Source organism: Microtus oregoni, unplaced genomic scaffold, assembly GCF_018167655.1.
Source record: "Microtus oregoni isolate MIOR12 unplaced genomic scaffold, Mior012 000095F_ref0000231, whole genome shotgun sequence".
NCBI lineage: Eukaryota > Metazoa > Chordata > Mammalia > Rodentia > Cricetidae > Microtus > Microtus oregoni.
Window position 1 is genome coordinate 325,504 of NW_024544708.1, and position 27,129 is coordinate 352,632.

The following is a 27,129-nucleotide window of genomic DNA, read 5'->3' on the forward strand; positions in this document are numbered from 1 at the left end:
TCCTTTCTGTAAATGTTCCACATATTTCTTTTTTTTTTTTTTTTTTTTTTTTTTTTTTTGGTTTTTCGAGACAGGGTTTCTCTGTATCTTTGGAGCCTGTCCTGGAGCTAGCTCTTGTAGACCTGGATGTAACACATTTTTCTTATCCATTCTTCTATGGAGGGGCATTTAGGTTGTTTCCACATTCTGGCTATGACAAACCAAGATTCTATGAAGATAGTTCAGCACATGTCCTTGTGTTACGATTGAGCATCCTTTGGTTACATACCCAAAAGTGGTATTACTGGGTCTTGAGAAAGTTTGTTTCCTAATTTTCTGAGGAATTGCCACACTGACATCCAAAGGGACTATACCAGCTTGCATTCCCACCAGCAATGCAGAAGTGTTTCCATTTCCTCACCATCTCTCCAGCAGAAGTTGTCATCGGTGTTTTTAATCCTGGCCATTCTTTCAGGTGTTAGATGGAATCTCAGAGTTTTGATTTGCATTTCTCTGATTAACGATATTGAACATTTCCTTAAGTGTCTTTCAGCTACTTTAGATTCCTCTGTTGAGAGTTCTCTGTTTAGGTCTGTTTTTTTTTTTATTGGATTATGAGTTCTTCTGGTGTCCAATATCTTTTTTTTTTGTTTTGTTTTTTTGTTTTTGTTTTTCGAGACAGGTTTTCTCTGTGGTTTTGGAGCCTGTCCTGGAACTAGCTCTTGTAGACCAGGCTGGTCTTGAACTCACAGAGATCCTCCTGCCTCTGCCTCCCAAGTGCTGGGATTAAAGGCTTGCACCACCACCGCCCGGCAGGTGTTCAATATCTTGAGTTCTTTGTATATTTTGAAGATCAGACCTCTGTCTCATGTGGGGTTAGTGATGTTCTTTTCCCATTCTGTAGGCTGTCGTTTTGCCTTGTTAATCATGTCCTTTGCTTTACAGAAGCTTTTTAGTTTCAGGACGTCCCATTTAATTGTTTCTCTCAGTGTCTGTGCTACTGCGGTTATATTTAGGAAGTGGTTCCCTGTGCCAATGCCTTCAAGTGTACTTCTCAATTTTTCTTCTATAATTTTCAGTGTAGCTGGCTTTATGTTGAGGTCTTGGATCCATTTGTACTTGAGGTTTGTGCATGGTGATAGATATGGGTCTATTTTCATTTTTCTACATGGTGATATCCAGTTATGCCAGCACCACTAGTTAAATATGCTTTCTTTTATCCACTTGATATTTTTTGCTTTTTGGTCAAATATCAGGTGTTCAGAAATATGTGGATTGATATCCGTGTCTTCTATTCAGCTCCATTGGTCTTCCTGTCTGTTCTTATGACAATACCAGGCTGTTTTCAGTACTGATTGAAGTCAGGGATTGTGAGGCTTTCAGAAGTTCTTTTATTGTATAGAATTTTTTTGGCTATCCTGGGTTTTTTGTTTTTCATATGAATTTGAGTGGTATTCTTTCAAAGTCTTTGAAGAATTTTGCTGGGATTTTGATGGGCATTGTATTCAATCTGTAGATTGATTTTGGTAAGAAATATGATGGATCTTGCTTGACAGAGTTATATCGGCTCAAATATTTGAAAAACAGGCCATTGACTAACTCTATGTGTCAGGTTATAGAGCTCAGCAGTCAACATATGTAAGGGCAAAATCAATCTGTCTCTTGTTAGTGACATCCCCTCTCCTAAGAAAGGGCCTACTCTTTTTTAAAGTCCATATAGAAAATTTTATTTAATCTTAAAAGTGCATTTTTTGGTGTATTGAGACAGGGTTTCTCTGTATCTTTGGAGCCTGTCCTGGAACTAGCTCTTGTAGACAAGGCTGGCCTCAAACTCACAAATATCTGCCTTCTGCCTCCTGAGTGCTGTAATTAAAGGTATGCACCACCACCGCCCGGCTAAAAGTGCATTATTATCATCACTTTAAAGATCACTTTTTGGTATCAGTTTCAAATACTTTCTTTAAGTGTATTGCTGCTCTTATCTCTGTTTCTGTTCTCCAGTGTTTCTAAGTCATTGATAGTTTCATTTCATTTCTTTCAAGTTATGTTGATTTCTATGTAGAGAGAGCAATGTCTCCTATACATTAGGCTTGCCTCATGCTATGTAATTGAGAATTGTTTTGAACACCTACCTAATCCCGCCTCTGCTGCCCAGTTCTGGGAAGACAGTCCTGCAACTCCTTCCAGGTTTGTCCTTCACTAGTCAGTGAGAAAGGAAAATAGAGCAGTTAATGAGTGTCTGCTAGTCATTCTGGCTTTTATTGGGGACTTAGAAATGAAGAGGGATTGGTATAAGAATTGAACTCAATGATCAACTTTGAAGTTGGTGGAGACACAGTGCAGGAAGTGAGAGGTTGCACTGTGGTTAAGGGCTTTCCTCCTTCAACTGTGATTACTTATGTGGAATCAGTTAGTCAATTGTGATGCTGTATGATTGTCCTGATTGACCATTGTGTGCAGTCCATAGACAATGGCAATCTGGGTATGGGACTGACCTTATCTTGAAATCTAATTGCGATATATACAATATTTCATCAAAAATAGATGATCTGTGTAAAATGTTGTGTCCCTGCTTAACAGGACTGTTACTTTTCTGGATAAGATCTTCATCTTTAGGGAAAATACATGAGAAATATTTATTGTGCTCTAATACAAATCCTTAGTCTCTGGAGCACATGATTATATAGTGTGTTTCAAGTTTTCAAAATAATTTTTGAGATTAAAACTTCATCATGTCCACATTGTCTTTGCTCCCTCCAAGCCGTAACATATCCTGATTGTTTTCTAATTCATGGTCTGTTTTTGTTTAACAACAGTTACAAAATAAGCACAATTACACAGGAACAGTGATTCCTTTATGACTGTGACCTGTGTTTGTCTTCAGGATTTCCCATCTCTGAGGGAATGGGATGGCTGCACTGGAAAGTGAGTGTGCAATGCAATGTGCACACAAAGGTCCCTGTGCTTTGGATGAAGAATAGGATGTGCTATAGGGGAGTGGAATAATGTGTGCTAAATACAAATGTTCTAATCTAGGCCCCTGTCTTCTGGGCTGGGAGGGCAGACTGGAAGGACTGTGCTGTCCGAGTCTTTTGATATCTGATCCTTCTATAGGGGAGCGGCTAATATTTTGAGGCCCAGCGATGTGGCCCTAACCATTAAGGAATTCTGGGAAGGGTTAGAAGTGGGGAGTACTAGTAGCAGACAGTTTGTGGGTTCTTTCCATGATTCTATTCTTCCTCTGTAGTAGGAGTTGGAAGGAAGATCACAAGCTATACCATGGCGAGTGTTGGGTGTTCAGGCTTGTTGAACTGTCATTTCTGCTGTGACATGGACTGATCATGAGCCAGCATGTAGTTATGTTGGTCCATGTGGTTCATGTTGGCAGTGGCCCTTTTTCTCTGAGCCTCCCCGTATATGAATTTATTGGGGCAGGGGAGTCTCTGGAAATTCAGGATATGATCGTGATTGTCCAGAGTACACATGTGGACACTGCTCTTGGTGTGCAGTGGGAAGAGAGATTAGAAAACTGAAGGTCTGAATTCCAGAATTTCTCAATATTGCATTCCAATTTCAGGTTTGTGTTATAAGGATTACAAATAGTTTAGGAACTGGTAGGAAATGATGATATTGACCTTCTAGCAATGCATGATCAGAATGCTTTTAATGTCATCCTGCCACTTGCTGCAATGGTGTGATCCAGTGAAGCTTTCTTCCAGGGGGAAAAGGAGTTTCTGATCTGAAGAGATTTCTCAGGTGTGCCTTGTATTGGACAGGTAGATAGAGCATAATCCACATCTTGGAGCATAATCCATGTAGCAGAAAATAAATTTAAACCATTTTTTTTGTTTTCCATAAACAACATTCTCCATGACACATTATTTTAAGAAACCCCATCCCTTTTAAATGAGTTTAAGAAAATAAACAAAATCCAGCTCCCACCTCCTTATTCCCACTTCTTCCCATTCCTTTTAAATAAAAGGGGGAAATGTAAAGATAAAATAAAACAAAACAAGAACACCTGATAAATAAATAAAAAAAAACACTGCAAAACTTTCCAAAACAAAGTACTGTATTTCTCTAAGGTAAGTAAAATTTACACTGAATCCACTGGGAGTGAGTTCTTTCTGGTAATAACTTGCAAAGAAAGACACTCAAGACAGAAAAATAAACAAAAAAGCAAACAAAATAGTTCACCAAAAAAACTGGAGAGGCTGGAGCTCTGAGGAAAGAAGGGTAGCGTGTGCCTAGACCTGGTAAATCAGAAGCATGCAGGGACTGCAAAAGACAGAGAGAAGATGAAGGAAGAAAGTAAGCTGAACAGATTGGTGCCCTTCCAGAACTCTGTGTAAAAAGAGTTCTACTACCTGTACCCACCTACCCTTGAGCATTCCCAAAGAGAGTGAAGTGGAGCAGAGGAACAGGAAACAGTTTGCACATTTTTGAAGTGTCCATGTTGAATCTCCATAGGAAATATGTCACACCTGCCCCCAGAGCAGGTCCCTATAGTTAATTTTGGGATTCTCCCCCTTCCACAGCATAACTTTTTTTAAAGATTTATTTATTTTTTTATTGAGAAAAAAAATTTCCGCCTCCTCCCAGCCTCCCACTCCTCCCTCCCTCCCCCCACTCCTCTCCCTCTCCCCCCCACTCCTCTCCCCCTCCCTCTCAAGTCTGAAGAGCAGTCAGGGTTCCCTGCCCTGTGGAAAGTCCAAAGTCTAGGAAGGTGAACATCCAAACTGGCTAGGCTCCCACAAAGCCAGAACACATGGTAGGATCAAAACCCCGTGCCATTGTCCTTGGCTTCTCATCAGCCCTCATTGTCCGCCATATTCAGAGAGTCCGGTTTTATCCCCTGCTTTTTCAGTCCCAGTCCAGCTGGCCTTGGTGAGCTCCCAATAGATCAGCCCCACTGTCTCCGTGGGTGGGTGCACCCCTCTTGGTCCTGACTTCCTTGCTCATCTTCTCCCTCCTTCTGTTCCTCATTGGGACTTTGGGAGCTCAGTCCAGTGCTCCAGTGTGGGTCTCTGTCTCTATCTCCATCCATCGCCAGATGAAGGTTCTATGGTGATATGCAAAATATTCATCAGTATGGCTATAGGATTTCAGGTTCCCTATCTTCAGCTGCCCCAGGAACTAACTGGGGGCCTCGCCTTGGGCACCTGGAAGCCCCTCTAGGTCCAAGTCTTTTCCCAACCCTAAGATGGTTCCCTTAATTAAGATATGTGCTCCCCTGCTCCCCTATCCAACATTTATTTATTATTTATTTATTTATTTATTTATCCCTGCAGGCCAGCAGAGGGCACCAGATCTCATTATAATTGGTTGTGAGCCACCATGTGGTTGCTGGGAATTGAACTCAGGATCGCTGGAAGAACAGTCATTTCTTTTAACCTCTGAGCCATCTCTTAGCGCCCCAGTATATCTTTTTTATAAAACATTTTTTCCCATCGAGGTCATCGTTTGTTTTCTATCTTTTTAAATTCTTTTATTCCCTTCTTTCCTCTTTTTCCCTGTCTCTCCTTCTAATACTTTTTTAGTAAGGGGAATACCATGATATCACTCTAGCCTGGCCCTTGTAGACTTGATCCCAGGGCCTGCTGTTAAAACCACTATAGAATCGAGACAGGGAGATGTTGTAATTGGTAGTCTGGGCATGGTATTGGATTTGTGGGAAACCCCTGTCTGTTGTAGTGATGAGAATCATCTTGATTTGTCTCACTCTAAACAGGGACTCACCTAAAGCCAGGGAAGTCCTCACTGACTCTTTGTCTAAGAAGTCTACATCTTCAAACCCTTTGCCAAGGCCACTGAATTTGTCACAGACTGACAAATTAGTAACACGGTTGACTGAACCACAGCCACGAAAGTGAGCTTCCAACTCTTCTGCTGTTGCACCAAAGTCCACATTGCCAACATAGATGGAACTGGCATCAGCCTCCATCTTCTCCTCAAGAGATGACCACTGAGCCAGCATTGTGTGGGGTTGTACTCTTATTTTGGGGTTGTATTCTTATTCATCTGCTTCTTTACCTCATTTTGTAGCTCCTTTAATTTCTCATTCTCTTCCTCTATCTCCCTGACTCCCTGAAGCTTTGATCACTTCTATCTCTGGGTCCTCAATGATGCTGTCCTTGAAGTGCTCATTCTGGCTTCTGGGGACTCCCCAGCTGGTCCCAGAACCTGTAGCTGAAGGATCCTCATTCCCAGCCTCCCCAAAGGCCCCAGGCCCACTTCTCAGGCAGGGATCCCCAACCACCTGCTTCCCCCACTGTTCTTCAAATCATTTTTCTAGGTTGTTTGTGATTGGGCATCAGTGGAGCAGCATTTATCTAAAACAGAAGAAAGAACAAGGGCATGGAGAGCCATCACAAGCAATCTCTTCTGTTTGCAAAGAGAACATCTATATCATGAGACTTCTGTCCTTAGAAGACAGATCAGTAATTAGAGGTCAGAAACAACAGTTTATGGGTCACTTTGAGATCACTGCTTTTTCTGTTGGCTAACACAGATGTTACTCACTGCCATCAAGGTTCCTGGAAGAAGAACAGCAGGCATAATAAAATTCTGTATGATGTTAAAACCTACCTAACATGATTATACTTTCAACTGTAATAAGTAACAAACTACTAATATGCAGTACTTTGTATCTTAATTACTTGATAATAATAGCTTTCAAGGACTAAACATTTTCTTTTTTCTTTCTTTTTTTTTCTCCCAACAAAGTTTGTTCTCAGAATTAGGGATATCATTTAGGGGTTGATTATAATTGGTATAGGGTTGCAAGATGGAGAGAAAATTTGAGGCTGAGGGATCACTTTGAAAAAAATGGGAAAATTGGATGGGATAATAGATTAGTGTGAGCTTACTCACACTAATAATAATAGTGAGTTGGGGCTGGAGAGATGGCTCAGAGGTTCAGAGCATTGCCTGCTCTTCCAAAGGTCCTGAGTTCAATTCCCAGCAACCACATGGTGGCTCACAACCATCTGTAATAAGGTCTGGTGCCCTCTTCTGGCCTGCAGGCATATGCACAGACAGAATATTGTATACATAATTAATAAATAAATATTTAAAAAAAATTAAAAAAATAATAATAGTGAGTAAATAGAGTAAATATTGTGATTTATTATTTACAGCGAATTGCATTGGTATAGATTATTGTATATTGATATAATGTGAAATTATATTGAATATTGTATGCATTCATGCTTCTACCTCTGCTTAAAAACATTTTTATGGATTGATATATATTTATCATATTGCAACATACATTTCTACCTTTGATCAAGATACTTATACATTGTTTACATTTTGAAGTCATTGTCCTCATTTGTTTCAGTTGTTTATTGTATAATATTCCAATATTTATTTCTTTATTATGTATACAATATTCTGTCTGTGTGCATGTCTGCAGGCCAGAAAAGGGCATCTTTGCAGATGGTTGTGAACCACCATGTGGTTGCCGGGAATTGAACTCAGGACCTTTGGAAGAACAGGCAATGCTCTTAACCAGCGAGCCATCTCTCCAGCCCCCTTGTATAATATTCTAATATGAGCCTTAGTTTTTAAGTTTATAGGTATTAAGAACTATAGATCAATAGTCATTTATGGTTTTTATAGTTGGAATAATCAGGTTCTTTAGATACGTAGAGATTATATTCTTCATATATAGGTAATCTTCAACCACTTCAAAGAGCTGTAGATTATGGCATTTAAATAACTTTGAGTTATGTTTAAGTGAGACACAATTGCTCCTAGTAGCATCATTCTATTTCCGAGAGAATGTTGAACACCGGTCACTTCACTTGGAGCTTGTTTTCTTCTTGGCAAAACTGGCCTTTAGGCAAAGACATGTTCGTGTCTCAACTACTGACAAGATACATGATATCCAAAAATGGATAAGCAGGATTGTTAAATCTTGCCAAGATAGGATAAGATGGATTTTAAATTTTTCCTACCTCCTTAAGTGGTCAGTCAGTTATTCTAGGTCTTTGCCAAAGTGGGTTGCTTCAACATTGCAAATGAGACTTTGGATGATTGCCCAGGGAGCCAGTTGTCTCTGTAATTTGTTACACATTTTGAAAGTTGCTTGATTGCACTTCCTGCTTACTCAAGTAATATTATTTCCCTTCTTGGATCTTCGATGGGGTTGAAGACTAGATAGTTGAAGTTACTTTCCTCTCATGACTTGGCCAAGTTATTATACAAGACATAAACTAGTTAGGATAGGATAATTAATGAATATATTTTTCTTATTTATAGTATAGAATTGTGTATTGGGCTTAGAACTCTCTTATTTTTTTTAAAAAAAGGAGAAGGTGCTGTAGGAAATCTTACAGCCAGTGGTTTCCTGACCACTAAGGCATGGCCTCTTATATTATATATACCAGTATAGAGCATGAGTCCAGCCTCTTTCTGGCTGCATGATTCGGTTTCTGATCTCAGTTCGAACATAGGATTCTGATTTGTGAGTCTATCCCTAATAAATAAACATCTATTTCTCAATTCTGAGCTAGTATTGCATTTCTTCTAAGAGTCCTTCTTTAAGAATCATTAAATGTGAATCTTTTAAGTGATGAAATGATTTCCTTCATTTGTTGACCATGGACCAATAGTGACTGGGTTCAGAATGTACTTGATTAAATAAACAACCCACCAGAAAATATCATGTATTTGAAGAACTTTCTCTCCTTATTGGTTTTATTTCAATTTTCTGTGGATCCTTAGTAGGAGAAGCCTTTCTAGATGAAATTCCTCATTGTATGCTATGAATTTCAATAAACTAAAGTAATTTCCTGACATTTATATCTACTGTGTTGTGCTTGACATTAATCGGCAAATTTCGTATTTATACTGAAATGTGTTTACCATCATTATAGGTTCAATCTCTAAATCACAGAAGATATAGCAGAAACAGTTGTTATTCGGTGCTCAAGAGTTTGGTAACCTGCTGTTTTATCTGAGTCATTGTGTGGCTCTAAATTCCTGAAAGTAAAGGGAGGCATCATTCCTGGCTCTATTTGTTGTTATGTTATTGGATGATGGCCCTGGAATGCAGGTATTTTTTATGTCAAGTATATGCTGCTGTGCTGAGCTTCATGCTTATCTTGAATTTTAAAATTTGACAGAGGGTATCTCTCTGATTCCCAGGATACCATCCCATGGATTGATAGTGTTAATACTGCCTGAGTATTTTGAGTCATTAAATTACAGTTGTATGAACATCTTTGAAGGTGTAAGTCACAAACAATGCCATACCAGTTTGGAATTATAATTAATAGAGTGGTATTTATTTCAAGGGGGAAAAACTTACAGATCACCGTCCCAGACAACAGCCCTCTGCACAGCCAGGAAGGGAGTCTAGTCACCTGCAGAGCAGGAAGTGAAGAAAGTGAGGAGGGGGAAGTGGCCGCGTTTTTAAAGGGAGAGAGACCACGCCCCAATGGGCTGGTTTCTCAGCAGCTATAGGCTGGAAGAGCAAGAGGACCTCCCGCAACACTTCCCCCTTTAGTTTAAATAAGAGAGTTTTAAACCTACTATGAAATTATATACAATAAGTACAAATATTCTATTCTAACTAGCTTAGGTCTTGTATAATAAATAACTTGGTCAAGTCATGAGAGAAAGTAACTACATTTATATAATCTTCAACCCCATCAAAGATCTGAGAAGGGAAATAATGTTACTTGGGTAATTAGGAAGTTCAGTAAAACAACTTCCAAAACATGCAACAAATCACAGAGACAATTAGCTACCTGGGCAATCAACCAAAGTCATGTTAGCAGCGTTGAAGTGACCAACTTTGGCTAAGGCCTAACATAACTGACATACCATTTTTAAAGGCAAGCAACTTTTCAAAACTATCTTACCCTGTCTTGGCAGGATATGACAGTCCTGTTTTATCCATTGATGCATGCTCTGTATCTCTGTCAGTGGTTGAGGTATGGGCATTTCTTTGCCCAAAGGCCAGTTCTGCCAAAAAGAAAGGCTCCAGGTGGAGTGTCTTTGGTGCTCAACATTCTCTCAGGACTAGAGCGGTGTTGCCTGGAGAAATTGTGTCTCACTACCACAAAACTCTGAGTTAGATTAAAGGCCATTTTCTACAGCTCTTTGAAGAAGTTGAAGATTATCTATCTATACTGAGTATAATCTCTATATATCTAAAGAACCTGATTAGTCTAATTATAAATGACAAACATAGATGACTATTAATCTATATAATTTTCAATGTCTATCTAACTTAAAGACTAAGAAAATAAATGACTGTGAAACAAATGAGGACAATGACCTCCAAATATAAACAATGTACAAATATACATTGCAGTAGGTAAATATATATCAATACACAAACATCTTAATCAGAGGTAAAAATGTACACTGCAATATGGTAAATATATACTATATATATATCAATACAATATATGTCAATACACAAAAAAATGTTTTAAACAGAGGTAGAAACATGCTTGCATACAATAGTCAATATAATTTAACTTTGTATCAACATACAAGAATCTCTACCAATATATTTATCTAAAAACAGTAACTCACAATTACAAATCTATTATCCAATCATCCCTCTTTTTTTTTTTGAAAATTATCCCTGAACTTATAAAATTCCTCCCCCAACCCTCAATTGTATACTAATTATAATCAACCCCTAAATGATGTCCCTAAACCCAAGGGCAAACTTTACTGGGAGAGGGGACGTCGTCCTCTAGAATTATTTAAAGCTGTCATGGGGGCGACATTCTTTCTGGGGGATCCTGTGAAAGTAAAATGATGGTTAAATTTCAAGATCAATGTCTTTTAAAATTGCAAATAGTCTCTGAGTATTTTGTGCAGGTCTGGCCAAAATGTTGTATAAGATGTGCACCATTTCACTTAACCAAGTTGGAACTGTCTTGTGCAGCTGGTACCCAAAGCAGGTCTTGTAGTAGTGCTATCTATCAGTATCATGACGTCATATCAACCAGGTGGAGCTGTTGTTATGGGGCCTCATCTTCTTCCTGGAAACTTCAAATGTCACTTCAGGAAAAATTCACTGTTCATTGTGAAAAACTTAAACATTAATCATATATATATATATACACATATATATATTTATATATTCAATGAAAGGCATGATAGATATATTCATTGAAAAGTATGATAGATATGAAGAAAAGCAAAGATGTTTCCTAAACTCATATTTCTTTTTGTCCCATATCATGACTCTTGACATGAGACAGAAACTCCAGAAACTTTGGGTTTTTCTCTTACTAACAGGCTTGGAATTGGAGAGGGACTGAGCCAGAGTCCAACTTCAAAACCAGCTCTATAAATTTAGAAATATGGTCTAATATTACTTACACAACCCATTCAGTTTTTTGATATTTCCTATTGGGCAGGTATTTTTCCATCTGTCAGTATCCAAACATCCAGGGTCCCTTGAATTTTTCAAAGATGAGTGTTTTCCTGTGCAGATAAGAACAGAACCCTGCCCCCATTTTATATGTTTTTCTCTTCACCTGTATGAATATCATCATTGTGAATGAGTTATCATTTCTCCTTTCCAAGAGGTTTCTCCTCTTCAAATCGAAACTTTATTAATTTTGATGGTATCCACAATTTTCCTTCTCCTGTGGAAACAAGAGCAGAACCCCTTCCCCAATGTAGCACATCTCCTGGCTTCCATTGAGAGGTCAGCATGTCTTTGAAATAAATCGGTTGATTTAGTTCAGCAGACTTTTCCATTATCCAATGTCTTTCTGCTGCTGTCATTCCTTTCTTATTAGCCTTAAGAGAATTCAAGGTTAATAAAGCATTATGTAATCTATTTCTGGGGGTATTTTAGGTCCCTTTCTGTTTGTTTAGCGTATCCTTTATAGTACGATTTGCTCTTTCTATAACTGCCTGACCTGTAGGGTTATTTGGTATACCTGTAATGTGTTTTATATTATAATAATCAAAAAAGCATTTCATTTTTTTAGAAACATATGCTGGACCATTATCTGTCTTTATTTGTGCAGGTATACCCATGATGGCGATAACTTCCAATAAATGTGTGATTAATGAATCAGCCTTTTCTGAGCTCAGGGCAGTAGCCCATTGAAAACCTGAATACGTGTCTATGATGTGGTGTACATATTTTAATTTACCGAATTCCATAAAGTGGAACACATCCATCTGCCAGATTTCATTTCTCTTAGTACCCTTTGGGTTACTCCCTGCAGGCAACGGTGTTTGATTATAGAAAGAACATCTCTTTATAATGTCCTTAGCTTGTTGCCAAGTAATGGAAAATTCTTTCTTTAGGCCTTTACTATTGACATGATGCTTCTTATGAAATTCTGAGGCCTGCAACACACTTCCAATCAATAATTGATCAATCTCAGCGTTGCCTTGGGCTAGAGGACCAGGGTGACCTGTATGGGACCGGATGTGTGTTATGTACATTGGACAAAGCCTGTTCCTGATTATGTCTTGTACCTGGATAAACAATGAAGTCAACTCTGTGTCATCTGGTATAAATTCAGCGGTTTCAATATGCAAGATAACTCTTTCTGCATATTGTGAATCTGTAACTATATTAAGAGGTTCTTTAAAATCCCTTAGCACCATAAGAATGGCATATAATTCTGCCTTCTGGACAGAATTTTAAGGGCTATGTTACACCTTACTCAATTCATCTGACTTGTAACCTGCTTTCCCTGATTTATTTGTATCAGTATAGAACGTACAGTTATTGGAGCATCACGTACAATTCTAGGAAGAATCCAAGAAATTCTTTTTATGAGGTTAAGTCTACCACTTTTGGGATAGTTGCTATTAATTTCTCCCAAAAAATTAGCACAAGCTCTTTGCCACGGTTCATTGTCTTCCCATAACTTTTTTATTTCTTCAGTAGTAAAAGGCACTATAATTTCTGCTGGGTCTATACCTACTAGTTGACGAAGTCTCAGCTTACCTTTTATAATTAATTCAGAGACTTTTTCCACATAAGTTTTTAATTTTTTACTTGGTTTGTTAGGTATGAATATCAACTCTAAAATAATATCTTCCCTCTGCATTAGAATCCCTGTAGGAGAAATTCTGGAAGGCAATATGACTAGGATGCAGCTCAACAAAGTAAATGTAATTAAATCAATTCCAGAGACGGAACCAGAAACCCAGAATCCAGGGGTAGAGAAGAGCAACATGGAAGCCGCTTATAGTCACCCTGAGGGGTTGCAGCTTTCAGCAACCTGCAACTGCGTGCTCTGGTTTGCGCCACTTAAGAGCTGTGCTTGCAAGGGAGATTTAAAAACGACTCAGAAAAGAGCAAACCACGCGGGCAGAGAATACACAGGCCTGTGGAGTTTAAATCCATGTGGGGAGGCAGATGATAGGGTGTGTGGGGGATGGAAGTCAATCTGAGGTGTCTAAAGGGAAAATATAAAGAACTGCAGCAAGAAAAGCCAGTGCGTGATGATTTATGTTAAGCTGCTGGCTCCACGCACAAGACACAGGCCACAAGGCCGCCACAAGGTCGCCGCCGAGGAAGGGAGGCTCACGCCAAGCTGAACTCGAGGCCGGCAGCCAAGAGGGGGAAGGAGGGGTCCTAACACCAAACTTTGGGTGCCAACTGAAGGCGTAATTCACAAACAATGCCACACCAGTTTGGAATTATGATTAATAGAGTGGTATTTATTTCAAGGGGAAAAAACTTACAGATCACCATCCCAGACAACAGCCCTCTGCACAACCAGGAAGGGAGTCTAGGAAGTGAAGAGAACTAGGAGAGGGAAGTGGCCACTTTTTTAAAGGGAGAGACACCACGCCCCAATGGGCTGGTGTCTCAGCGGCTATAGGCTGGAGGAGCCGAGGACCTCCCGCAACACATCTTCTTGCTTGTTATGCTTGCTTTGATTTTTTTAAATCAATATGACTGTTTTATATGCCTGCATGGATATGTACCATGAAAGTGATCAAAGGATATCAGAAATCCTTACCCTAGAAAATGGATAGTTATAATCCCCATGTAAGTACAGGCAAATTTGTCCATCTCCATTCCAGATCAGCAAGAGTGCTGAATTAATCTGCCCTCTCTCCAGGTCTGTGTTGATTATTTATGACCAACATTTATATTTCTACTGTTTTCATCTGTCCACTTGTAACTGTTTTATACAGGAAGTTCTTTTTGTTCAAAATGTTATTGGTATTGCAGTTTATATTAGGGTACTTCAGGGTCTGGAAGAAGACTACAGAACTGGAGTGAAAACAACTCTTTGTAGAAACTTCAATAAAAGCCTGTTAGTTTTTCTATCCCATTGTTTGTGTTATTGAGGTTTGTAATGGAGACAGAGTCTTAATGTGTACTGCCACCTATCCTGGATCTGATTATATTGACTTGCATGGCATTCATCTCAGAGACAAATATACCCACCTCTGTTTTCTGAGTGTTGTGGCCAAAGGCACAATACACCAATACACCCTTTTTTTCCTTTCTATAATGAGGAATTTTTCATACAATTTTCTCATGCATACAATTTACTGTTGAACTTTTTTCTTGTCTCACCCTGTTAATAGATACTGTTCTTAAAAGGTGAAATCCCATTCAACGTGTATAGAAATGATAGAATTGACTCTCCTTTTCAATTTATTTCTAAAGTAACTGACTATATCACAGAATAAGAATGGGGAGCACCAGAATCATACAACTGTACTTTCAAAGAAGTATGCATTTCCAATGATGTCACTGTCATGCTTACATTGTATACATGTGTGGTATATTTTTGAAGGCAGTGACCTATGATGATGTTCATATCAACTTCACTCAGGAAGAGTGGGATTTGCTGAATCCTTCCCAGAAAAATCTCTACAAAGATGTGATGCTGGAGACCTACAGGAACCTCACTACTATAGGTAAAAATGAATTTCCTTCATGTTTCAAAATATGGAGACAACCTTTCCTTGCCTTATAATGTTGTTCTGTAATTTGATTTAGAAAGAAGAAAATGAGATGAATAACACAATCATAGTTCTTAGGTGCACTTAAGATAATGAGCTAATTGTTGTACAATATTAAATAATATAACATACATATTCTGGTACTGTATTTCAGGGTACATTTTGGAGGACTGTAACACTGAAGAACATAGTCAATGTTCTAGAAGACCTGCAAGGTAATTTTCCTGTGCAAGTTTATAACAATGTGCCTCTGATGAGTTTGTAATATGTCCTGGAACAATGAATCAAAAGCAGTAGTGTAAATAAGCACAGCTTTAAATGCATTGATGGTTATTAAATTCTCACAAATCCATATTCCTCAATTTCTCATATGTGAATTGCATTTGCAAGGCATTCGTTTAAGAAAAAGTCAAGGGATTGGGCTACCAGCGGCCCTGTTTAGTTGCTGAGGAATCCCATCAGGACGGGTGAGTGTGTGCTACCCAGGGGCGGGCGGACTGTCCAGGAAGAGAGTACAAACCCCCCTCCCCCAGCTCCTTCTGCAGGGCTGTCTTTCTTTTGCACGACCCAGCACCCCTCCCCAACCCTGCCCCGGTGTATGCTAGGACCAGTGCTCAACTACAGTCTTAAGCTCCTAAACTAAGGCGACCCACCCAGAGCGGTGAGTGCCTGCCAGCCGGGCAGGCCTCAGGGTCCCCTGTATGGGAGCCGGGCACCTTCAGCTCCGGCGCCAGGCTTCCTGCGCGCTCCTGGATGCCACCCCCCCCTGCTCCATTCATCCTGTTGGCCCTGGATCATTGGGCTACCGGCGGCTCTGTTTAGTTGCTGAGGAATCCCATCAGGATGGGACGGTTCCGGAGGAATCCCATCTGGACGGGAACGGTTCCTGCTTCTACACTGAAGAGATATACGCTGAGAGTCAATCACAGCAAAGTCTGGACCAAGAGACCAGGCCTCTCCTGGCTCCTTTTGAAGGAAGAGATGGGAAGGCGCCAATACAAGAATTCCTCCAACAATCTGAAAGGCAACATGACACCACCAGAAACCAGGGATCCCGAAATAAGAAGAATTGTACACCCTACTCCTGAAGAAATAGAAGAAATCGACTCAAAAGTAAACTATATGAAAATAATAGAGGACCTTAAACAGGAGGTGAAAAACTGCCATAAACAATTAGAGATTACAAACAAAAAGGTAGAGGAAATGAATAAATCGCTCAAAGACACGCAAGAAAACCAAGAGAAACAAGAAAAAGCAATCAAACAGGTTAGGGAAGCGGTTCAAGACATGAAGAATGAAATGGAAGCAATGAAGAAAGCACAAACTGAGGGAAGAATGGAGATGGAAAATCTGGGTAAACGAACAGGAATGACAGAAACAAGTACTAACAACAGATTACAAGAGATAGAAGAGAGAATATCAGACACTGAAGATACCATAGAAAAAATAAACACACTGATCAAAGAAAACAGCAAAACCAACAAATTCTCATCACAAAACATTCAGGAAATTTGGGACACAATAAAAAGACCAAACCTAAGAATAATTGGAGTAGAAGAAGGAGAAGAAGTGCAGCTCAACGGTACAGAAAATATACTTAATAAAATTATAGAAGAAAACTTTCCCAACCAGAAGAAAGAGGTACCTATGAAGGTTCAAGAAGCATACAGAACACCAAATAGGCTGGATCAAAAAAAAAAACATCCCCTCGCCATATAATAATCAAAACACAAAATACACAGAATAAAGAAAGAATATTAAGAGCCGCAAAGGAAAAAGGCCAAGTTACTTCTAAAGGTAAACCTATCAGACTTACACCTGACTTCTCTATGGAAACCATGAAAGCCAGAAGGTCCTGGATAGATGTACTGCAAAAACTAAGAGATCATGGATGCAAGCCCAGACTACTATATCCAGCCAAGCTTTCGTTCACTATAAATGGAGAAAACAAAATTTTCCAGGATAAAAACAAATTCAAACAATACGTAGCCACAAATCCAGCCTTACAGAAAATTATAGAAGGAAAATCACTAACCAAGGAGTCCAACAATGCCCACAATAACTCAGTCATCTAGAGACCTTTCACCAGCGCAACTCAAAGAAGGGAAACACACAAACCCTACTACTAAAAAAGTGACCGGAGTTAACAACCACTGGTCATTAATATCACTTAATGTCAATGGGCTCAACTCACCTATAAAAAGGCACAGGCTAAGGGATTGGATACGAAAACAGGATCCAACGTTCTGCTGTCTACAAGAAACACACCTCAACCACAAAGACAGGCACCTACTCAAAAGAGTAAAGGGCTGGGAAAAGGCTTATCAAGCAAATGGTCCTAAGAAACAAGCAGGTGTGGCCATACTAATTTCTAACAAAGTTGACTTCAAACTTAAATCAATCAGAAGAGATGGAGAGGGACACTTTATACTCATAACAGGAACAATTCATCAGGATGAAGTCTCAATCCTGAATATTTATGCCCCGAATATAAAAGCGCCCACGTATGTAAAAGAAACATTACTAAAACTCAAGGCAGCCATCAAACCACACACACTAATAGTAGGAGACTTCAACACTCCTCTCTCACCAATGGACAGGTCAATCAAACAGAAACCTAACAGAGAAATTAGAGAATTAATGAAGGTAATGAAGCAAATGGACTTAACAGACATCTATAGATTATTCCACCCGAAGAGGAAAGAATATACCTTCTTCTCTGCAGCTCATGGAACCTTCTCGAAAATTGACCACATACTCAGTAACAAAGCTAACTTACACAGTTACAAAAAAATATTAGTAAACACCTGTGTCTTATCAGATCACCATGGATTAAAGTTAGAATTCAACAACAATGCTACCCCCAGAAAGCCTAGAAACTCATGGAAACTGAACAGTCAACTTCTGAACCATACCTGGATTAAGGAAGAAATAAAGAAAGAAATTAAAGTCTTCCTTGAATTCAATGAAAATAAAGTAACAACATACTCGAACTTATGGGACACTATGAAAGCAGTCCTAAGAGGAAAGTTCATAGCACTAAGTGCCCACTTAAAGAAAACAGAGAAAGCACATATTGAAGACTTAACAGCCCACCTGAAAGCTCTAGAAAAAAAAGAAGCAGACTCACCTAGGAGGAGTAGAAGATTGGAAATAATCAAACTGAGGGCTGAAATCAACAAAATAGAAACACAGAAAACAATCCAAAGAATCAATGAAACAAAAAGCTGGTTCCTGGAGAAAATCAACAAGATTGATAAACCCCTTTCCAAACTAATCAAACGGCAGAGAGAGAATACGCAAATTAATAAGATCAGAAATGAAAAGGGGGACATAACCACAGACACAGAGGAAATTCAGAGAATCATCAGATTATATTACAAAAGCCTGTATGCCACAAAACTGGAAAATGTAAAAGAAATGGACACTTTTTTAGATAAATACCATATACCAAAGTTACACCAGGACCAGGTGAACAATCTAAACAGACCTGTTGGTCGCGAAGAATTAGAAGCTGTTATCAAAAACCTCCCTACCAAAAAAAGTCCAGGACCAGATGGTTTCAATGCGGAATTCTACCAGAACTTCCAAGAAGAGCTAATACCCATACTCCTTAATGTATTCCACAATATAGAAACAGAAGGGTCATTACCTAATTCCTTTTATGAAGCTACAGTTACTCTGATACCAAAACCACTCAAAGACTCAACCAGGAAAGAGAATTACAGGCCTATCTCACTCATGAACATCGACGCAAAAATCCTCAACAAAATACTGGCAAACCGAATCCAAGAACACATTAGGAAAATTATCCATTATGATCAAGTAGGCTTCATTCCTGAGACGCAGGGCTGGTTCAACATACGAAAATCTATCAATGTAATCCAGCATATAAATAAACTGAAGGAAAATAACCATATGATCATCTCATTAGATGCTGAAAAAGCATTCGACAAAATTCAACATCCATTTATGTTAAAAGTCTTGGAGAGATTAGGGATACAAGGGTCATACCTAAATATAATAAAAGCTATATACAGCAAGCCGACAGCTAACATCAAATTAAATGGAGAGAAACTCAAAGCCATCCCGCTTAACTCAGGAACACAACAAGGATGTCCACTCTCTCCATACCTCTTCAATATAGTACTTGAAGTTCTAGCAATAGCAATAAGACAACATAATGGGATCCAGGGGATTCGAATTGGAAAGGAAGAAGTGAAACTTTCGTTATTCGCAGATGATATGATAGTGTACTTAAGCGACCCCCAAAACTCCACCAAAGAACTTTTACAGCTGATAAACAGCTTTAGTAATGTGGCAGGATACAAGATCAACTCCAAAAAATCAGTCGCCCTCTTATACACAAAGGATAGGGAAGCAGAGAGGGAAATCAGAGAAGCTTCACCATTCACGATAGCCACAAACAGCATTAAATATCTTGGGGTAAATCTAACCAAGGAAGTGAAAGATCTATTTGACAAGAACTTTAAGGCATTGAAGAAAGAAATTGAAGAGGATACCAATAAACGGATGGATCTACCTTGCTCTTGGATTGGGAGGATCAACATAGTAAAAATGGCAATTCTACCTAAGGCAATTTATAGATTCAATGCAATCCCCATCAAGATCCCATCAAAATTCTTCACAGATCTGGAGAGGACAATAATCAACTTTATATGGAAAAACAAAAAACCCAGGATAGCCAAAACAATCCTATACAATAAAGGATCTTCTGGAGGCATTACCATCCCTGACTTCAAACTCTATTACAGAGCTACAGTAATGAAAACAGTGTGGTACTGGCATAAAAACAGAGAAGTCGACCAATGGAATCATATAGAAGACCCGGATTTTAACCCACAAACCTATGAACACCTCATTTTTGATAAAGGAGCTAAAAGTATACAATGGAAGAAAGAAAGAATCTTCAACAAATGGTGCTGGCACAACTGGATGTCAACCTGTAAAAGAATGAAAATAGACCCACATCTTTCACCGTGCACAAAACTCAAGTCCAAATGGATTAAAGACCTCAATATCAGCCCGAACACACTGAAAAGGATAGAAGAGAAAGTGGGAAATACCCTACAACAGATGGGCACAGGAGATCGCTTCCTATGTATAACCCCAGAAGCACAGACATTAAGGGCAACATTGAATAAATGGGACCTACTAAAACTGAGAAGCTTCTGCAAAGCAAAGGACACTGTCACTAAGACACAAAGGCAACCTACTGACTGGGAGAAGATCTTCACCAACCCCGCAACAGACAAAGGTCTGATCTCCAAAATATATAGAGAACTCAAGAAACTAGACTTTAAAATGCTAATTAACCCAATTAAAAAATGGGGCACTGATCTGAACAGAGAATTCTCAACAGAAGAAATTCAAATGGCCAAAAGACACTTAAGGTCATGCTCAACTTCCTTAGCAATCAGGGAAATGCAAATCAAAACAACTTTGAGATATCATCTTACACCTGTGAGAATGGCTAAAGTCAAAAACACCAACGATAACCTTTGCTGGAGAGGCTGTGGAGGAAGCGGTACCCTCATCCATTGCTGGTGGGAATGCAATCTTGTGCAACCACTATGGAAGTCAGTGTTTCGGTTTCTTAGGAAATTCGGGATCAACCTACCCCTGGACCCAGCAATACCACTCTTGGGAATATACCCAAGAAATGCCCTATCATATGACAAAAGCATTTGTTCAACTATGTTCATAGCAGTATTATTTGTAATAGCCAGAACCTGGAAACAACCTAGATGCCCTTCAATGGAAGAATGGATGAAGAAAGTATGGAATATCTACACATTAGAGTACTACTCAGCAGTAAAAAACAATGACTTCTCGAATTTTGCATGCAAATGGATGGAAATAGAAAACACTATCCTGAGTGAGGTATCCCAGACCCAAAAAGATGAACATGGGATGTACTCACTCATAATTGGTTTCTAGCCATAAATAAGGGTCACGGAGTCTACAATAGGTGAATCTAAAGAAGCTAAGTAAGAAGGGGAACCCAAGGAAAAACATATAGTTATCCTCTTGGCTAAGGGAAGTAGACAAAATTGCCGGGGAGAAAATTGGGATCTTGGGGTGGGGTGGTTTGGGGGTAAGGGGAGATGGGGAGAGAAAAGTTAGAAGGGAAGGAGGTCGGGCCTTGGGATAGCAGGAGGATTGGGATAAAGGAAGGTTGGACAGGGGAGCACGGAACCACAATTCTTAGTTAAGGGAACCACTTTAGGGTTGGCAAGAGACCTGACCCTAGAGGGGCTCCCAGGTGCCCAAGCTGAGGTCCCCAGTTAGTTCCTTGGGCAGTTGAGAATAGGGAACCTGAAATGACCCTATCCTTGAGCAATACTGACGAATATCTTGCATATCATCATAGAACCTTCATCTGGTGATGGATGGAGATAGAGACAGAGACCCACACTGGAGCACTGGACTGAGCTCCCAAAGTCCCAATGAGGAGCAGAAGGAGGGAGAACATGAGCAAAGAAGTCGGGACCACGAGGGATGCACCCACCCACTGAGACAGTGGAGCTGATCTATTGAGAGCTCACCAAGACCAGCTGGACTGTGACTGAAAAAGCATGGGATAAAACTGGACTCTCTGAACATGGCGAACTATGAGGGCTGATGAGACGCAAAGGACAATGGCACGGGTCCTACGTAATGTGATGGCTTTGTGGGAGCCCAGCCAGTTTAGATGTTCACCTTCCTAGATATGGTCGGAGGTGGGAGGTCCTAGGTCTTACCACAGGGCAGAAAACCCTGACTGCTCTTTGGATTGGAGAGGGAGGGGGAAAGGAGTGGGGGGGGGGGAGGGGGAGAAGGGGGGAGGAGGGGGTGTAGGGGGGGAGGAGGGGGAGGGAAATGGGAGGCTGGGAGGAGGTGGAAACTTGTTTTTTTTTTTTCGCCTTTTCTCAATAAAAAAAAAGACTGAGAAAAAAAACAGAGAAGTTGATCAATGGAATAGAGTAGAAGAGCTGGATTTTATCCCACAAATGTATGAACATCTGATATTTGATAAAGGAGCTAAAATTATTCAATGGAAGGAAGAAAGCATCTTCAACAAGTGGTGCTGGCAGATCTGGTCGTCAACCTGTAGAAAAATGAAAATAGATCTATATCTATCGCCATGGACAAAAATCAAGTGAGAATGGATTAAAGACCTCAATATCAGGCTGAACACACTGAACCTGATAGAAGAGAAAGTGGGAAGTACTCTACCACATATGGGCACAGGAGATCACTTCCTAGGCATATCCCCAGCAGCACAGACATTAAGGACAATATTGAATAAATGGAACCTCCTGAAACTGAGAGGCTTCGGTTAAGCAAAGGACACTGTCACTAAGACAAGAAGGCAACCCACTGACTGGGAGAAGATCTTCACCAAATGGCAACAGACAAATATCTGATATCCAAAATATATAAAGAAACTGAATATTAAAATGCTAATAAATACAATTCAAAATTAGGGCACTGAACTGAAAGGAGAATTCAAAACAAAAGAAGTTCAAATGACCAAAAGACACTTAAGGTCATGCTCGTCCTCCATGGTGATCTGGGAAATGCAAATTACAACAAATTAGAGATATCACCTTACACCAGTCAGAATGGCTAAAATCTAAAAGACAATGATAGACTTTGCTGGAGAGGTTGTGGAGTAAGGGGCACACTCATTCATTGTTGGTGGGAAGGCAAACTTGTGCAACCACTTTAGAAATCTGTGCCGTGATTTCTCAGGAAATTTGGGATCAACCTACCCCAAGATCCAGTAATACCACACTTGGGAATATACCCAAGAGATGCCATATCATATGTCAAAAGCATTTCTTTTTTTTTTTTTTAAAAAAAACAACTTCTGATCCAGGCAGTGGTGGCGTACACTTTCTTTTATTTTATTTATTATTATGTATACAATATTTTGTCTGTGTGTATGTCTGCAGGCCAGAAGAAGAGGGCACCAGACCTCTTAACAGATGGTTGTGAGCCACCATGTGGTTGCCAGGAATTGAACTCAGGACCTCTGGAAGAGCAGGCAATGCTCTTAACCACTGAGCCATCTCTCCAGCCCAAAAGCATTTCTTCAATTATGTTCATAGCAGCATTATTTGTAATAGCCAGAACCTGGAAACAACCTAGATGCCATTCAATGGAAGAATGGATGATGAAAGTGTGGAGTATATACATATACTATTCAGCGGTTAAAAAAAAAATGACTTCGCGAATTTTGCCTGAGAATGGATGGTAATAGAGAACACTATCCTAAGTGAGGTATCCCTGACTGAAAAAGATGAGCATGGGATGTACTCACTCCTAATTGGTCTCTAGCCATAAATTAAGGACATTGAGCATATAATTGATGATTCTAGAGAAGCTAAATAAAAACGTGAAACCCCCCCCCAAAAAAAGACATATAGTCATCTGCCTGGATATGGGAAGTAGACAAGATTGCAGGGCAAAACCTGGGATCTCGGGGGTGAGGTGGCTTTTGGCTATGGGGAAATGGGGTGAGAAATGTGAGAAGGGGAGAATGGGAGCATCATGGGAAAATGGGATGTTTGGGATATAGGAAGGGTGGGCACAGTAGCAGAGAAATTTATATCCTAATTAAGGGAGCCATCTTAGAGTTGGCAAGAGACTTGTCTCTAGTGGGGCTCGCAGGTGTCCTGGAAGATGTCCCCAGATAGTACCTTTAGCAACTGAGGAGAGGGAACCTGAAATGACCCTATCCTATAGCCATACTGATGAAAATCTTTCATATCACCTTAGAGCCTTCATCTGGCGATGGATCGAGATATAGACAGAGACCCAAATTGGAGCACTTGACTTAGCTTAAGATCCCAAGGCCAGCTGGAATGTGACTGAAAAAGCATGGGATAAAACCGGACTCTCTGAATCTGGCGGACAAAGATGGGTGCTGGGAAACCAAGAACAATGACACTGTCAATGATCCTACTTCATGTTCTGGCATTGTGGGATCCTAGCCAGGTTGGATGTTCACCTTCCTAGGTTAGGATGGGGGGGGGAGGAGCACTTTGGACTTTCCACAGGGCAGGAACCCTGACTGCTCTTCTGTCTGGAGAAGGAAGGTAGAGCAGTGGGGGGAGGGGAAGAAGAGTGGGATGAGGAGGAGGGAAATGGGAGGCGGGAAGAAGGCAGAATTTTTTTTTTTCAATTAAAAAATTAGATCCAAATGAAGAGCAGAAGGAGGGAGAACATGAGCAAGGAAGTCAGGACAATGAGGGATGCACCCACCCACTATGATAGTGGAACTGATCTATTGGGAGCTCACTGTGGCCAGCGGGACTGGGACTGAAAAGCATGGAATGAAACCGTACTTTCTGAAACTGGTAGAGAAAGAAGGCTGATGAGAAGCCAAGGAAAATGGCACTAGGTTTCGATCCTAATACATGAACTGGCTTTGTGGGATGCTGTTTGGATGCTCACCTTCCTGGTCCTGGATAGAAGTGTGAGAACCTTGGACATCGGAGCGGGCAGAGAATCTGGACTGCTCTTCAGTCTTGAGAGAGAGGGGGAATGGAGTTGGGGGAGGGGAAAGGGTTACAGAAGTGAGGGAATGGGACACTGTGTGTGAGGATGGGGAGGGTAATGAGAAATGGGAAGGAGGTGGAAATTTTTTGCAATAACTAAAAAATAAAATAAACAAAAGAAAAAAGAAAAAGTCAAGGAAGCAATGACTAAACAGAAATCACCATTTGAATCATAGCAACGTGAGAGCTATGTAGTAGATCTGTCAGTCCATTTCTTTCTTGCTACTTATGACAATAACTGTATACACACTTCAGTGATGAGTGTAGCTGCAAACTTTCTCCTAAATCAATAGCCTATGGTAAGACTTGGATTACTCTTAGACTTTTGGTAACTTGCTAAGTTTAGTGAAAGTGGCAATTAGAGTCAAGGGTCAAGGGGCAGTTGTTGTGGAGAAACCTTAATATCTATACCACAAGTCTATGAGGAACAGAAAGTGAAACCATGAGGATTCAATGTGGAAATCTTTTATTTACTATTCTTCCTTTACTATGTATATCATATGTTCCTCTTGATACAAGCATATGAGAATATGGATATGGAAAGATGTAGCATACGTCTCATTAAGAACAATTAGAAGATAAACTGTACTTCCCATGGAGAATATACTTGTTCAGTTAAGTCCAAGTATACAGTAATTGGTTTTCTACCATCATTGTTAATACATAAACAACTTCACATTACAAAAAAGCCCCATGAGTTCTAAGTCTGCCTATACTTCTTGGTGTCTTTGTTCATTTAGCCAATGTATAAGGATTCATAGTAAAATTTATGAATGCAGTAAAGTTTGTAAGGCACTCAGTGTATGCAGTTCTTTTCAAAAACATGAAAAATATCATAGAAAAATATAGGGATAGGTATAGATGAAATGGTAAACCGTGACACAAAAGAATTGATCATCACAAATATTTTTCCAGATGCAAAATGACCCCTAATGAAAGAAGAAAACATGATTTTAAATGAAGTTATAAGACATTAATATTTGATTCATTTTTACAATTGGAACAAATTATGAAATTAATTCATACAGATCTGAGGTTCAACAGTGTATTGAATGTGGTAAAGCTTTGACATATGTAAATTATCCTTGCAGGATTAAAACATCAAATTGGAGAGAAATTTTCAGGATGTTCTCACTGTGATAAAGCCTTGTCTTATGACACTCACCTTCTAAGGAATGAAAAAACACATACCAGAGAAAAATGCTGTGAAATTAAGCAATGTGGTAAAGCCTTTGATTATCACAGTCATCATCAAATGCATGAAAGAACACACACTGGAGAGAAACCCTATGAATATAGTCAAGATGATAGAGACTTAGTTCTTTATGAAACTCATCACAGTCATAAAAGAACACAAAATAAAGAAAAATCAAATGAATTTAATCTGCTTGGTAAGGCGTTTGCTGATCACAGTCATCTTCAAAGGCATAAAAGAACACATACTGGAGAGAAACCCTATGAATGTAGTCAGTGTGGTAAATACTTTGCATGTCTGGATTGTTTTCAATTGCATGAAAGAACACATACTGGAGAAAAACCCAATGAATGTAATCAGTGTGGTAAGGCCTTTGCTCAACGTGGTAGTCTTCAAAAGCATAAAAAAACACATACTGGAGAGAAACCCTATGCATGTAATCAGTGTGGTAAGGACTTTGCTGAAAAGAGTACTCTTCAAAAGCATAAAAGAACACACACTGGAGAGAAACCCTATGAATGGAATCAGTGTGGTAAGGCATTTGCTCAACACAGTCATCTTCAAAGGCATAAAAAAAGACATACTGGAGGGAAACCCTATGCATGTAATCAGTGTGGTAAGGCCTTTGCTGAAAATAGTACTCTTCAAAAGCATAAAAGAGCACACACTGGAGAGAAACCCTATGGATGTAATCAGTGTGGTAAGGCCTTTGCTCAACGTGGTAATCTTCAAATGCATAAAAGAATACATACGGGAGAGAAACCCTATGAATGTAATCAGTGTGGTAAGGCCTTTTCACGTCATAGTTACCTTCAATACCATAAAAGAGCACATACTGGAAAGAAACCCTATGAATGTAATCAGTGTGGTAAGGCCTTTGCTCAACGTGGTAATCTTCAAATGCATAAAAGAATACATACGGGAGAGAAACCCTATGAATGTAATCAGTGTGCTAAGGCCTTTGCTGAAAATAGTACTCTTCAAAAGCATAAAAGAACACACACTGGAGAGAAACCCTATGAATGTAATCAGTGTGGTAAGGCCGTTGCACGTCATAGTTACTTTCAATACCATAAAAGAGCACATACTGGAGAGAAACCCTATGAATGTAATCAGTGTGGTAAGGCCTTTGCTCAACGTGGTACTCTTGAAATACATAAAAGAATACATACTGGAGAGGAACCCTATGAATGTAATCAGTGTGGTAAGGCCTTTGCACGTCACAGTCACCTTCAAAGGCATAAAAGAACACATACTGGAGAGAAACCCTATGAATGTAATCAGTGTGGTAAGGCCTTTGCACGTCACCGTCATCTTCAAAGGCATAAAAGAACACATACTGGAGAGAAACCCTATGAATGTAATCAGTGTGGTAAGGCCTTTGCACGTCACAGTCATCTTCAAAGGCATAAAAGAACACATACTGGAGAGAAACCCTTTGAATGTAATTAA

The 27,129-nt window shown here is 39.6% G+C and overlaps 1 protein-coding gene and 1 pseudogene across 1 annotated transcript; one reads left to right on the forward strand and one right to left on the reverse strand.

Annotated features, from left to right (window-relative positions):
- Positions 1-5,515: 5,515 nt before the first annotated feature.
- On the reverse strand, positions 5,516-6,574 carry LOC121442768 (annotated as a pseudogene).
- Positions 6,575-13,963: 7,389 nt separating this feature from the next.
- LOC121442769 (zinc finger protein 431-like) lies at positions 13,964-27,129 on the forward strand. Its single transcript, XM_041644385.1, has 4 exons — positions 13,964-13,984; positions 14,745-14,868; positions 15,068-15,128; positions 25,656-27,129. The coding sequence occupies exons 1-4, from the start codon at positions 13,964-13,966 to the stop codon at positions 27,127-27,129; spliced, it is 1,680 nt and encodes a 559-aa protein (XP_041500319.1).

Excerpts from the sequence above, each read along its gene's own strand:
- LOC121442769 (XM_041644385.1), top strand. The coding sequence starts at position 13,964 with ATGGATAGTTATAATCCCCAT. Across the intron at positions 13,985-14,744 it reads TGGATAGTTATAATCCCCAT|GCAGTGACCTATGATGATGT; the intron begins GTAAGTACAGGC and ends ATATTTTTGAAG. Across the intron at positions 14,869-15,067 it reads CAGGAACCTCACTACTATAG|GGTACATTTTGGAGGACTGT; the intron begins GTAAAAATGAAT and ends ACTGTATTTCAG.